Source organism: Bicyclus anynana, chromosome 3 (assembly GCF_947172395.1).
Source record: "Bicyclus anynana chromosome 3, ilBicAnyn1.1, whole genome shotgun sequence".
NCBI lineage: Eukaryota > Metazoa > Arthropoda > Insecta > Lepidoptera > Nymphalidae > Bicyclus > Bicyclus anynana.
Genome location: NC_069085.1, coordinates 1,536,039 through 1,552,282, shown reverse-complemented (window position 1 = coordinate 1,552,282; position 16,244 = coordinate 1,536,039). Strand labels below are relative to the sequence as shown.

Below are 16,244 nucleotides of genomic sequence, written 5' to 3'. Positions count from 1 at the left end.
TGCCTTTCACGTGACCAATTAAAGCGCTTGTTTCGCTTGTTGACTACACCTGTTATTTAATAAAATGTTATGTTCTTACGTGTTACTTTACCTGGTATCCTATTAAAAAAATCCTATCCTATCGTATTAAAATAAAAAGAAAATGAAGAAAATGTATTTGAATAAAACACTGAAAATCACTGAAAAAAACTAAATAAATACAAAATCATGTCGCAAGAGGCTATGATTGTTAGATCTTCGTCATTTTATTAAAACTAAAAATATTTCAGACCTCGAGTGGTCGCCTATCGAGTTTGTTCGTTTTCCCTAATGGAGAATGTTACTAGGTATGCAAAATCATTTAAAACTTTGTTACCAAATAGTTGACTCCCGCTAACAGTCGCGATATTGTATGTGACGTCATCATAAGACATTTGCTCGGCCGAACTGACGAACTAATGGCCCATCTTGGACGTGCGCCATATTAGATTCAAGTCACGTGACTGTTTTTTCGTATTCCTGACAGCAAACCCTTTCAATTGATATCCATATCATGGTTGTGGATTTCAGACAGCCAGTCCGCCATTTTGTGATGACGTTTCTTAGCTAGTCATGTATTGTCATCAGAACTCAGAGCGTGTGCAAAATTTCATCCTAATCGAAGACCGGGAAGTGGGTCTAATTAAGATTCCAAGATATTCTTACATACATAGTTAGTTACAAGTGAAGCTAAATTATAAGCATGATAAAAAATAGTGAACATTCTCCATTATAATTTGGATACCTTGTCAACAAGATATTCACTAATCACTTACATAACACAAGATGTCTGAAACTCAAAGCACCCTTTCAGCAAACACCCAATCAATTACACAGACATTTCACGCAGGCTTCACAGAGATCACACAGATCTCCATCAATCGCGCGATCTGTCGCGTCATCGCACGCACATTATTTCTGCGAGACTTCCGGCGCGATCTGACGACTCATCGCGCGACTATCACTCTGCTGAGAGGAAATGACAGTGTTCGGTGGAAAATATTTTGAGTCCCCTTTGGTTCCAATGTAAATCTGATATTGATCTATGGTGTTAAAGTTTAATTGAATCTTTTAAATCTATTAGGGTTAGTCTACGAACTCTGTATCTGTATCTCTCTTTCACTCCTTTTTTATTTGAAAGCAATGTTTATTTAAGATCACACAGTAAATAACATAATAACTGAATATATATTAGCCATTTCTATTTATCATCCCATATTCGGCTCACTACTGAGCGTGAATATGAGAGAGATTAGGCCAATAATCCACCACGCTGGCCCTATGTGGATTGGCAGACTTCACACACATAGAATAGAATTAATAAAATTCTCTGGTGTGCAGGTTTCCTCACAATGTTTTATCATCACCGTTTTAGACTCGTGATATTTAATTTCATAAAATGCACACAACTAAAAAGTTGGAGGTGGAGATTCGAATCTACGCCCTCCGGAATCACAGGCAGAGGTCCACTGGGCTATCTCGGATCTCTATTTGTTTCACAACGTCTTCACCTGCAATCCCCGATTTCTTATGACACTCGGGTCCAACCACAGTTTACAGTATAGATGGACGTAGAATGCCTTGACCGAGTAATCCCGTGAAAGAAGACATTTTAAATAGACTGATACAGTTAATAAGTTGACAAGTCCTAATCTAAGTCATAGACAACGATTTTATACTAATAAATATGTTACGTAGCCGTGATAGCCCGGTGGATATGACCTCTGCCTCCGATTCCGGAGGGTGTGGGTTCGAATCCGGTCCGGGGCATGCATCTCCAACTTTTCAGTTATGTGCATTTTAAGAAATTAAATATCACGTGTCTCAATCGGTGAAGGAAAACATCGTGAGGAAACCTGCATACCAGAGAATTATCTTAATTCTCTGCGTGTGTGAAGTCTGCCAATCCGCATTGGGCCATCGTGGTGGACTATTGGCCTAACCCCTCTCTTTCTAAGAGGAGACTTGAGCTCAGCAGTGAGCCGAATATGGGTTGATAACGAAATATGTCACGTGCCGACAAAGTCACCGCAAAAAGTGATCCGAATTAGCTACTTCACTGAGCAAACACATGCACAATTTTTTGTATACTTACATTATATATTTATTTATATATAATTTTTACACTTGCTGAACTCGAGCTACGTACTGGACATTGTAGACAATATTTAGGTATTATTTGTTAAAATTTGTTTACTATGCGACTAAATGAAATTAAGACAATTAGCCTTTGTTCGCGTCAATTTCATCGCGTTAGTGACATATCTAATAATTTTAAATCGTTGAGTTTAGAAACAATTTGACGGTCAAGGTAGTCACTCAAATACCGAAATAAATCCCTTTAATGATTCTGTCATTATCCAGACAAAAGATTACATTATACAAATATATAACTGTCCGCGTCCGCTGTACCGCATATTGAAAAAAAACCTTGCGTATAACTGATTTATTATTTAGGTACATACTTGTAAATAAATGTCTAATTTTTGGCATCTACGTATAACGTTAGTGTAAACTGGTTAAGTGAGAAAACATAGTTAAAGTTAAGCCAGTAAATTTAACTATTTAAGAAAGTTCTGAATTATTATCTTTAAACTCATCATCGTCATAACAGTCAATGGACGTCCACTGCTGGACATAGGCCTCTTGCATGAACTTTCAAACAAAAAGGTCACGAGCCGCCAGCATCCAGCGGCTCCCTGCAACCCGCGTGATGTCCTCTGTCCACCTAGTAGGGGATCGATCTGCGCTTTCCAGTGCTGGGTCGCCATTCCAGCACCTTGGGATCCCAACGCCCATCGGTTCTTCGAACTATGTGGCCTGCCCAAACTCAATTAAATTCTTTAAACTCAATTATGGACAAAATACAGCCTATGACACTCACAAATATAATGAATTTGTAGTGATATAAGCGTTTATGAAATCGGTTTAGTAGATCCAGAGATTATACCCCTACAATACCACAAACTTTACCTCTATTTAATGATAATTAGTGAAAATACTGTGATACTAGTGATAGTGAATCTTTCAAGTAGGTAATATAAGATTTAATCACATGTTCTAAGTAACATCTATATATTAACATTGTATGTCATCTGAACTCTATAATAGTAAAACAAACTTATCAACCCTCAATTTCGTGCCCGATTTTTTCATGAAATATACTTGTAATTATTTTGTTCCAGGGTATCGAGCTTTCTCTTTCGGTTGAAAACGCATAAAAATCTCTTTAATTCCTATCTAAAAAATTCAATTCAGTTTTTAAAAAAATTAAGTATTTTTTGTGTTCGGCATTCCTTCTTTCGCTTAGTAAGTATTCTCTGTAAATGGGGTAACTATCATTAAGTTATTTAAAAAACAAGCTAAATTAAGTCCTTAAACAAACCTAGATTTCTCAAGATCTCATTTAACCAGTTTACAATGTATCATGGGTTTAAGCTATTGAACACTAAACGGATAATGGTACGATATCCGCGCCACATCTTCGGGAACGTAGTGCAAGTTGGGGTAGGCCTTCACCATCATCTGTTGGTTGACCACCGCGAACGGCCTCGGGGAAATGCTCTCTATAGACGGCAAAGGCCTTAAGTCCAAACTCGGCAACGCCTCTTCTTTAGGCCTCATCGGCGACATAAACGATGATTGACTGATTGGTACAGTATAAACAACATTGTTGTATACATACTGGTCTGAATAGTTAGATGGTATCTGATAGTTGGGTTCTCTAGGCTCGATTTCTACGAATGTCTCTCTCGTCGAGTATAAACCTGGATTTCCATACACCGGAGTGTCAAGCCTGTTCTTCCGACGCGGACGGTATTTATAATCTGGGTAGTCATGCATGTGTTTCAATCTCAAACGTTTCGCTTCGTCTATGAAAGGTCTCTTCTCCGTTTCATCCAAACTCTTCCACTCTAAGCCGAGTCTTTTCGATATCTCTGAATTGTGTAGCTTTGGATTCATCATGGAGATTTTCTTCCTCTGCAGCCTCGACCACACCATGAAGGCGTTCATCGGTCGTTTGATGTGATACGGGTTGGAGTTCCGCGACAGTTTTGACAGCTTCGTTTCCATTTGATACGCCATCATTGCAAATGTTATGAGACAGCCATAATGATCAGTCTTTAAAACTTGATTGATAACTAAACAGCGATAGAAGAGTCGAACAACCACTTTGTTAGGTTTAACCTGAGTGTAACAAATGACTTTTGTCCGTGACAATTGGGAGCTCGTAAAAGCTATCCAGCCAGCGTCCGCGCCGATACTGATGACCGGTCCCGAAGCAGAGCGAGCCTGAGCGCTGTCATTAGGCCAACAATGGCCACCGCACAATAGCAATGACAATTTTCCATGTATTATTTGCCGTTGAATAAAGAGCGGCGACAATGCATTGATTGCTCACAAATTGTCAAATGATACTGCCGTATGTTTTGTCCGCGGCGCGCCTGCGACTGATCTATTAAACAATCTCTTGTGATCGCGGAGGATGGGCGAATTGCTCTTCTCTTTGCATCGTCAATTGAGATCTTGAAAGCAATTGGAGGATGTATTGATATCTCGAGATGTCTCGACGACTTCATTCTCTATGTTATTCAAACCCAATGTTGTATAGAGGTTGTTAACATAATTTAAATTTGTCATGTCAAATCATATTGATTATTATGATTGCCTCTTTGATCCAGATGTGTCTCCGGACTGCAAAATTCTTTGTTCGAGCAATGGATCATGCTGTAAAATAATGACTTTTCTTTCGTCTGAGAAATTTTCTGTAATATAATTTTAATAAATTTAATTTTCTCTTTCTGACGTTGGTAAATCAGTGGTGCCATGCCCCCTTGCTTCGGAGAGCACGCTAAGCCGTAGGTCCCTGTTATCATCATAAACATTGTGTCGTGATCGTTAAGTAGTTTATCACCTTAGAGCCCACCAACCCGCTATTGAAGCTCTGCCCCTGTAGCCAAGTGGCACGAGGATTCTTTTTCTACGATTGCAAACGCTACGAAAACTAGATAAATGTATGGGAATGACAAATCTTGATCACGTGACCTGTCGATCAAATGTCATTTCCATACATTATTCTAGAATTCGAAGCGTTTGCGATCGTAGAAAGAGAATCGTCGAGCCACTTAGCTACAGGGGCTGATTAGAAATCTTCCTATCACAAGACGAGACAAAGACGATAAATATCGTTTTTTCTTTCATTGCGATGGGATGAAAGAGACTGCGATGTTTTCGTTTACGCCGCTGTTGGTCGATATTTGTCTGTTTTAGACCTACATATAAAATAGTAATTGGGCGGTAGCTCAAATCTAATATCAAAAATGCACACTAGATTCCTACACCAGCATGTTTGATTAATGTTTTAAACGATTTTTAAATACCTCGTCTTCTTTCTTGTCTATGGTTACAAAATGCCATAGACAAGAAAGAAGAAGCAGAAAGGGACTACTGATCGGGAAATCGACCTCGGCTACCACTGCCCGTAGATCACTAGCTATCATTACTTTAACTTGTCTATATTAAGCTAGTTTGTTTACATATCAATTATGTTTTCTTGATTTTTTTTCTCTTTCGCCTTTTTTTGTAAATTTATTATTATTATTATTACCTCTTTTATTATATGCTTTCCTTGCGAGCTTGCTATTTAATATGTAAAATTTAATTGTGATTTCGATTGCGATGCGATTATTGCTTGTTATTGCCTATATCCTTGTTTCTATATTTTTATTATAATAAGTAAGTTTTCCTTTCTATATAAAAAAACTAGCTGACCGCGCGCGGTTTCACCCGCGTGGTTCCCGTCCCCTTGGGAATGTGGGGATAAAATATAGCCTATAGCCTTCCTCGATAAATGGGCTATCTAACAGTGAAAGAATTTTTCAAATCGGACCAGTAGTTCCTGAGATTAGCGCGTTCAATCAATATTAGTATAGATTAGTATAGATAAAATAAATAAAATAAATAATAAAGTCGTATGCCAGGAGCATAGTCATTACTTTACAAGTACGCAAGTACTTCGCAATATTGCTACGCTATACAAACCAAACCCACACAGTTGGAAAGCCATTTGTAACTACAGGCCAAGCCTAGCTCACAACAATCGCTGATCTATGGACTCTATGGTGGATCGAGGCACCGGCCTGAATGAGGCATTATGGGCAAAGATTAAGCCACACCTCACTATGCCGCTATACAATACACAATGCTAATCTACATTTCAATTGCGAAACCGGGAATAGATACTAAATGGTACCATGTTTGTGTGAAATCGATAGACTTGCTCAGATTACTAGAGAAATTGTGTCAATTGTAATGGACTTAACTCGAAACTGATGTATTGTCTTGTTGGGCTAAGCTCAGTGTAGCATGCCTTAATTAGGGGCCTGTGTCAAAATTAGTCGTTTTTTTTTTATTCTTAACAACTTGGCCCTTGCCTACAATCTCACCTGGTAGTAAGTGATGATGCAATCTAAGATGGAAGCGGGCTAACTTGTTAGGAAGAGGATGAAATCCACAACCCTTTCGGTTTCTACACGACATCGTAGCGGGACGTTAATCCCACCCTCCCACCAGCCAGACCTGGACACATTAAGAAAACCTCAATCAGCCCAGCCAGGGATCGAACCCAGGACCTCCGTTTTGTAAGTCCACTGCGCATAACACTGCGCCACGGAGGCCGTCAAATTGATACGGCGATAGCTACGCCCCTGGCTAAGTTATTAAATAGCTTATACTTGCGATTGCCTATGCGAAGCGATTGGCTAGAGCATCTCGTCTAGGGACCAGAGACGATCGAAAAAATATTGGAATCACTTCGAAAATTCGTAGTCTATTTTTATTTTTTAATTTATTCTTTGTAACAACAATGAAGATTGCTTAGTCCGGCACTGCATTTGAGGCACAATTATAAATCTATATAGATAAGTCGGTAGGTATAAAAACATTTGTCATGTTCATTAAGTGTAAAAAAATATATAGGTAGCTAGATAATTAAATAATTTAAATAAACACAAAATTGTGTAAGTGCACGGTCAGGGGAATACCTAAATTCGGATCAGTTTTTGCAGTGATTTTCTATGGACGTAATATATCAAATAGTAGAAAATCTTTGATTAGAAGGCAATATATTGCGAAGAAGGTGATATAGGGTTTATTTTAATTTCTCATAACACACTGACGCCCTCTGCGTGTTTGGCGGAACAACACTTATCTAAGTTAAGTTAGAAAGCGCCATCTATGAGCCTCAGGCATAACTGCATCGCAATAGGATTTTGAAGTGTAGAAAAAGGGATTGTTTCAAAGTTCTCTCTAAGAACGCCATCTACTGGTAGTTTTAAATTAAAAACATTGTTTCATTATACCTGTAGATGGCACCATGCACCTTAAAAGCAAGGACCCAGCTAATTTTTTTAGTTCTCTTGCTTACTTGACTTGGCAGTTTATACGCGGCATCGTACCGAAACGTTAAAACACTTAGCGGTACGTCTATGATAACGAGCCATGGCCGAAGCCTACGCCTTTTTTTTATTTATTCTTTACAAGTTAGCCCTTGACTACAATCTCACCTGATGGTAAGTGATGATGCAGTCTAAGATGGAAGCGGGCTAACTTGTTAGGAGGAGGTTGAAAATCCACACCCCTTTCGGTTTCTACACGACATCGTACCGGCACGCTAAATCGCTTGGCGGTACGTCTTTGCCAGTAGGGTGGTAACTAGCCGAGGCCGAAACCTCCCACTAACCAAAATCCATCTTCCATCCATCCATCCAATCCATCTTAGATTGCATCATCTATTGATATCTTTTTGATATCATCAAGGGATATCTTCTAAAGAATTTTAAAAAAATCTGATTGGTCCGTCAATTATTAGGTGTTCATAATTGTTATTCCATTTCATATTTAATTGACATTTTTTAATAACTTTGACATAATTCATTGACACTTTAGAGAATAAGACATTTGGAATTATATAAATACTGCGCATAAGATATTGTTAAAAACTAATTTAAATTTTATTATACTTATATTGTCTGTAGTGTTTTTATTTTGTGTGTAGTGTTTTAAGAAATTTGCATGCCAGTATATGGCGAATTGTATAATGCATCTACTTCAACATTTATTGTATACCAGCTAATGTACCTAACTATACAATTGCAAATAAATAAATTGAATTGAATTGAATTGAATTGAATTCTATTGAAAGTTATTCGTGCTGTAAATTTAAACCATATACTAACCTACTACCTAAGTGTACATCACTATAACGAAAGTTTGCAACAATAGAACAATATAATATATTAAAGAAGAGAACAAAGTATCTATCTAATATATGAGAATATACTTTGGTGTAGGAAAATGTATGTCGTAATTTTCGCAAAGTGAACAACAACACGGGCCTGTCTGTAAATCACGGGCGACATAAAGGGGGTATTTAAGCTGCCATATTTATGAAAATAAGATTCTATAAAGCTATAATGTGAAATACAAAAAGCGCCCGCCCTGTCGCCGCCGTCGTGGCAGGGGAAGGAATCCCCTTTACAGCGTGAGGCACGATATTTTTGTAAAATCTTTGACCATTTGGTGTTATTGCTAATATCATAGATCGTAGATCATTAGATGAGCCTCAAAGCGTCGCGGAATTGTCATTGGTTTCACACATTGAGTACGTCATCACTCGTAACACATTTCTCTTTATTTATGTTGTGTTTTTACACTTCCAAAATGAACACGAAGGCATAATTAAGAGATTAAAATAAGAAAAAAAACAGTAAATATTTTTTTAAGTCCTCGTCCACTCACAGCATGCGCTTGTTACGTACTAAGATAAGATGTGTGCACGTCTTTGGGTAATGACATAAAATTGTGCGTTCTTTAGTATGGAGGGGCCCATCTAACGATTTATAGCGATAGCGAATATAATATTATTGGAAAACTATAAAGGATATAATGCAGCAGTAAGGTCATGTCCTGCCGACAGTGTTGTGCTTGGCCTCCTTGCCCTAGTAAGAAGCGGGGGAACTTTCTCCCCCAGTGATTTCCAACCCCTTTCGGAGCTGAAACATCTTGGCCTATGAGTTGATTTTGTTCTGTCTGATCAGTGCTCCTGAGGACTGCGATCTCTCGCTATCCAGCGCTGGGCGGTGTCATATTCGGTAGTTTGTTATGCTGGTAGTGATTCGGTGGTATGATGTGTCTTCTCTGGCCCGTAAGGACGTAGCGTGGGTATGGGTCTTAAAGTTGCACCTTAAAGCTGGGGGACCTTTCTCCCCCGGTTCTCTCATACTATCTCGTGTTGGCTCGTGTCAATGTTCTATTTCTGATGATCTATTTTTTGGGTTGCCCTGTACGGTCGTATATTAAAGCATTATACCTACGTGATGGAGATACTCAACAACATGCAAGGCATCAGCGTTCGAGTTAATCCCAAACTATATAATGATTTATTTATTTTGCTATCATCCGCGAAAATTCGGCGAACCCATGCGACAACGTCACCCAGGTCCGACAAAATACTCTCTACGTACGTTTCACCCCGAAACCGGAGCATCCTCAGGAGATGTTGACTCTACAACGTGCAATTGCAAAGTGTCGTTTTCGACCTTTGCTTCGTCTTTTATAGACCAAAAAGTAGGTGGGGCAAGAGGTGGGCGTTGCCAAGATACTCATAATATAAGCGATTTATCTTGCATCGCATTCAAACATTTTTATTAATGGTGACTTCGATAACTCTATTTGTTCATTTAATAGGGTAATTCCTGACTTATTATGTTTTATTATTTCTAATTGTTCCAAAACGCATAATAAAGGCCTACGACTATGCGTTTTGGAACAATTAGAAATAATAAAACATAATAAGTCAGGAATTACCCTATTAAATGAACAAATAGAGTTATCGAAGTCACCATTAATAAAAATGTTTGAATGCGATGCAAGATAAATCGCTTATATTATGAGTATCTTGGCAACGCCCACCTCTTGCCCCACCTACTTTTTGGTCTATAAAAGACGAAGCAAAGGTCGAAAACGACACTTTGCAATTGCACGTTGTAGAGTCAACATCTCCTGAGGATGCTCCGGTTTCGGGGTGAAACGTACGTAGAGAGTATTTTGTCGGACCTGGGTGACGTTGTCGCATGGGTTCGCCGAATTTTCGCGGATGATAGCAAAATAAATAAATCATTATATAATCATGATGAACTTCCGCAAAGTAACGCCTGCTTCTATCCAATATTTAATCCCAAACGTTATTGTTTTTTAATTTAAGTTTTACAGAAAATTAAATATATTTTCATATAAATCTAAAGACTTTTTAAGACGCATACACTCGTTTTCCGAATCCATTTTCCGTGTTCGGAAAACCGAATGCATGAAACCAGTATAAGATATTAATTGATTATGAAACACGGCTACAGCTCACGTGATATTAGGTCGGAGTATATTTCATAATCAATTAATATGAATAACACTCACGATAGTTTAAATTCTAAAACAGTATAAGATACACATTAAAGGTGCACATGTATGTTTTTACGCGCGTACGTAACTGATTGGGAAAATATACATTTCGAATGAAAAACAACGTAAAGTCTGCGGTAGTAATGATTTTGAGTAGATAAAGTAATGATTTCATTATTGAAGTAGGATTATCATGATTATACTAGCGGACGCCCGCGACTTCGTCCGCGTGGAATTTAGTTTTTCACAACTTCCTCGGAAACCATGGATTTTTCCGGGATAAAAAGTAGCCTATGTGTTAATCCATGCTATAATATATCTCAATACCGTATTTCAGCTAATTCGGTTAAGAAGTCGAGGCGTGAAAGCAAACATCCAAGCATACATACAAACTTTCGTGTTTATAATATTAGTAGGATAAGCAAACTGCCGGGTGGTTAGGGTAGGCCGGGGCCGGGGATGGGTCGTCTCATTACCAAGTCGTGGCGTGTGAAAGCGGCATAAGCTGTAACTTATTGTTATTGCGGGCCTGAGCCTCAGTTTTATGTTTTCAAACGGTCCGCGAGCGCGCGCATCTATTTACGCTTACGGATGTGTGGCGCCGATACCTGCCGGCCACGGCAAGGTGCCGGCACCTCGACGCTGTCTCTGCCGCACCTTTATGGGAATTAGCCTTTTGTTTATTGTTTTCTCTATCCACTGTTTTTGTATATATTTTTTTTTTTATTTTTTATTTTTTACAAGTTAGCCCTTGACTACAATCTCACCTGATGGTAAGTTATGATGCAGTCTAAGATGGAAGCGGGCTAACTTGTTAGGAGGAGGATGAAAATCCACACCCCTTTCGGTTTCTACACGGCATCGTACCGGAACGCTAAATCGCTTGGCGGTACGTCTTTGCCGGTAGGGTGGTAACTAGCCACGGCCGAAGCCTCCCACCAACCAGACCTGGACAAATTAAGAAAATCTCAATCTGCCCAGCCGGGATCGAACCCAGGACCTCCGTTTTGTAAATCCACCGCGCATACCACTGCGCCACGGAGGTCGTCGCATATCTTATTCATTGACAAGTTAGCCTTTTCTATGATTCGGGTATGTGTGCGTTGGTTTCTTCGGGTATGTGTGCGTTTTGTATTATATTATAAGTTATTATTAATGTATTTTATTTTTTATGTGTGTTGTGTATGCTGTTGTTTTATATGTTGCTTATTGATTGAAAACTCAGAGTGCTGACGACGATTGCCAGGGTGCAGAGATACTCGATCGAGTTTATGTCACACTGATAAGTTATTTAAGAATAGTTAAAAAAAAATTATATTTATATTTAAATAAAATAATAAATAAATGAAATAAATCAAGACTCATTTGCCTATTTTATCGGACTTCCAGGTCTTCCTCCGTGTATATTAAAGATATGTAGATGTAATTGATAGCCCAGATATCACAGCCGTGATAGCCCAGTGGATATGACCTCTGTATCCGATTCGAGTGTGGGTTCGAATCCGGTTCGGAGCAATGTACCTCAAACTTTTCAGTTGTGTGCATTTTAAGAAATTAAATATCACGTGTCTCAAACGGTGAAGGAAAACATCGTGAGTAAACCTGCATACCAGAGAATTTACTCAATTCTCTGCGTGTGTGAAGTCTGCCAATCCGCATTGGGCCAGCGTGGTGAATTAAGGCCTAACCCCTCTCATTCTGAGAGGAGATTCGAGCTCAGCAGTGAGAATATGGGTTGATGATGATGATGATGATGAGATGTAATTGTGATATGGAGCTTAGACACACCATGCTGCTCGAATACGGGTTGGCGGGCTAGTGATAATGTTATACTTTTACTTAATACGATCACTGTCAGTTGTTAATAGTAACAACCGAGACCGACGACTTAACATGCTCTCCGAGGCAGGTGTAACTTCTTAACTCCTGGCTGAATATTTTTACTGAACATTTCTTTTAAGAAAGAAAACCTGAGTATTTTCACTCCACCTACTGAACCCAGGATATCGTGATCAGCAGGCGTATAGGTAATCCTCTGGACATTGAAAAGAATTTTCAAAATCGATTCAGTAGATCCAGAGATTACCCCTTACAACCTCACAAACTCAGATTTTTTTCTGCTGTATAATATTATTAATTAGATACTAACTATAAGTAATCAGATTTAAGAAATAAAATATCACAAGTCTCAGACTGTGAAGGAAAAACATCGCGAGGAAACCTGCATACTTGAAAATTTTCTTAATTCTCTATCTGTGTCAAGTCTGCTAATCCGCATTGGGCCAGTGTGGTGGACTATTAACTTAAGCCCTCTTATTTTGAGAGAATACTCGTGCTCAACAGTGAGCTGAATATGGGTTGTTAATTATGATGAGATACTAATCCACGGACCAACCAGACAACGTATAATATTAGTAGGGGTTATTTATATTTTTATTCAGGGCCTTTACTTTTTAATATAGGACCGTAGGGAGTAACCCTTTAACAGAATACAAAGTAACCGCAAGCGAGTGTATAGCTACCGCCTCGTACGAAGAGGTCCACACAAAGCGCGCTCTGTATTGAGCGGAGGAAATAAAAATATCGTATCAATAGCGCCATAAAGGAATCCGTGACCGACGGCGCACACGAGATGCGCTAAGCGAAGATATATCCGAAAGAACACTTAAAATATTGTTGGCTAAAGATTTATATCTGAAATATTTTTTCATGGCTATGTCAAATATAACCGAGTAATGTTCAAATTTTTTTTCTAATAGTGTACCTACCCTAAGCTCCTTAATGGAACCTCACCGGAGTCACCGGAGGGTTTGGACAAGGCGTCTTCTCTGAGACTCGGACCTTGGCTAAGAGAGCCGTTCGGGGAATGGTAATCTGATGATTATATATACTGTTTGGGTTGTGTTTTTGTCATGGCCAAATGATCAAGACATCAGACCTAATCAGATAATAGGCACAATGTGCAACTTGAATATATTTTTTTTCCTTCCTTTTAAGTGTCTTGAAAAGTGAAAAATATTGATGGACTAGTATAGTCCCTCTATGATGTAATGGGAGTTAAATACTATACCGAATTAATTAAATACTGTATCAGTATTATTATTTTTATTTTATTTTAATTGGATCACAAAACTTTTTACAATTATGTTATAATATTAAATATATATTATAAAACGTAATAAGTACGATTACGCCTTGGTATGTCCACAGCCTTCTTTTAATAAATTTTCATGAACAGCACTACAATATAAATGCTAAATAAATGAGAAAAAAAAGTACAATCAGCATTGCTACTGTGAGCATTTAAGATTGAGATTATACTGCATTCATGATGTTTTGAAACAATCATGCAGTTGATTTAAAACTTACAATAATTATAATGAATTTATCAGAGAAAAAAAACATCGTAGTTTAAGTTGCAGGTGTTCACTACAGGAATTAATTAAAAAAAAACATCTTCACATTAATCCTCAGACAACTTACAACACTGTAATACCGTGTGCGTCGCGAACAACACAAGAGCCGTTTTATTATTCTGCGAGAGGGCGACATTTCACTCTATTCTGTTCTGGGTCCGTGCTTATTTGTTTGCTACTAAATCTCGCGCTTTGAATATACGACCAACTTATCGCTGCGCCTTTCTTTGCTGTTATTTGAATTTATGATGATGAAATAAAAGTTGTAGAGACAATTATGGCTAGTGGGAGCTTTCATTTTACAATGCTTCATCACTTACCATCAGGTGAGATTGTAAAGTCAAGTTCTAACTTGTAGAGAAAGAAAAAAGCATAACAGCTTTTGCCTTAAAGAAAGCATAACAGCTTTTGCCGTACGATTAAAGAAAAGAATAAATAATTGAAATAGGATTTAAATGGTTAAAATTTACTGCACTACAAGATTGGTAACAGAACATATTAATTAAAATTACATTAAGCAATGTAAACCCTGCTTAGGTTTAACAGACTATTTTATATTTTATGTTAAAAGCCTAATTTTTCTTCTGCTTAAAATTTGCAGTTAGGTCCAATGGGCTTATATAGTTATGTTTCACTTTTTGATAATTATTATAGGAGTTCATTTACACGAGCAGCAACTCTACCGACGACTGCAGTCGACTGCAGTCGACTCCCGTTGGCTGCCGTCGGTAAATGAACAATAAAGTGGGAGCCCATAGCTTTGATTGCTAGCTCATATTTGTATTGATGATTTTAAAGTTGCAGCGTGTTTTTCTAGAGAAAAAATTAGACGAGGAGGAGTCTGTATATTAACCAGACACGAAATTGATGTTGACCAAATAAAAATGTTAAACGATAACGCATTGGAGAAAGAGTTTGAATGTTGTGGGATATATATAAAAGAAATAAACCTAATAATAATATGTTTATACAGAACACCAAAATCTAATGTTAATATATTTTTCGACAAGCTTAACTCAATGCTATATAATTTGACAAATAAATATAATGAATATAAATTAGTAATATGTGGTGATATAAATATAAACACGTTGAATAATAATTCTATGACGAAATCTTATAATGCTATATTATCTAACTATAATATTATACACAAAATACGAAAACCCACTAGAATCACATCTCGAAGCAAATCTTGCATAGATCATATACTTACTAATATTAATGAATCAACAGGCCAACTACATAATTTATGTTTATCTGACCATAACACTGCACAAACACTACATTTCAATATTAATAATGTTGGTAATACTAAAGTAATAGATAACTCAAAAACCTATATGTATAAAAGGAACTACTCAAAGGAAAATATTAATATTTTTGTAAATTGTATGCAAAATCTGTCTTTTACTGATATATTAGAGGAACAAGATGCAAATAAAGCATTTAATCTTCTACACGATACACTAATATTGTTTCATGGATTGTGCTTTCCTTTTATAAAAATATTGACTAAAAGTAGCGGAATTAGTGCGAGATGGATCACTAAAGGTCTTAAAATAAGTACCAAACGTAAACGTATTCTACATTACGAATCTCGCGTAAAGCGTGATAAAACAACGACCCAAAACTATAAGAAATATTCCCAAATTTTACGCCGATGTATTTATTATAGACAACGTGAATGCAACAAAAAATATATTAACAAAGCAAGAAACGTATGTAGTGCTACGTGGAATATTATAAAAAAGACAGTAGGTAATTCTTACCAATACCAAAATATCAAATCCCTAACTCATAATGGACTAAAAGTAACACACCCTACAAAACTATGTGACATACTAAATAGACATTACATATTGACATCAAATATACTACATAAAAACTTTAATGATACAATGACAAATACAAATAATAATTATAATAACATATTTTGTGGACCTACAGATCACATTGAAGTAAAAAAAGTAATAATGAATTTAAAAAATACCAGCTCAACAGGATATGATGAATTAAATACTCAATTATTTAAATGCGCATCTACCTTTTTAGCTAAGCCTTTAGCTCACGTTATAAATTTAAGTATAGAACATGGCGTATTTCCAGATAGACTTAAATTATCAATCATAAAACCTCTATATAAAAAAGGAAGGAAAGATGAAGCAAGTAATTACAGACCAATTGCGTTAATTCCGGTCTTGTCTAAGATCTTTGAAAAGATTATCCACAATAGAATAAATAATTTTGCAGAGCGATTTAATCTTTTTAATACCTCTCAACACGGATTCAGAAAAAATAGATCTACTTTAACTGCTATGTTTGAGCTAGTTAAGATAATATTTGAATCAGTAG

At 37.2% G+C, this 16,244-nt stretch overlaps 1 protein-coding gene across 1 annotated transcript; it reads right to left on the bottom strand.

The window, feature by feature from the left end:
• Window positions 1-1,276: 1,276 nt before the first annotated feature.
• On the bottom strand, window positions 1,277-4,268 carry LOC112051875 (transcription factor sox-2-like). The gene has a single exon (XM_024090692.2). It carries the CDS (start codon window positions 4,105-4,107, stop codon window positions 3,457-3,459), a length of 651 nt encoding a protein of 216 aa, XP_023946460.1. The 5' UTR covers window positions 4,108-4,268; the 3' UTR covers window positions 1,277-3,456.
• Between the last annotated feature and the right edge of the window lie 11,976 nt (window positions 4,269-16,244).

Coding starts and splice junctions, on each gene's coding strand:
- LOC112051875 (XM_024090692.2), bottom strand. CDS start 4,107: ATGATGGCGTATCAAATGGAAACGAAGCTGTCAAAACTGTCGCGGAAC.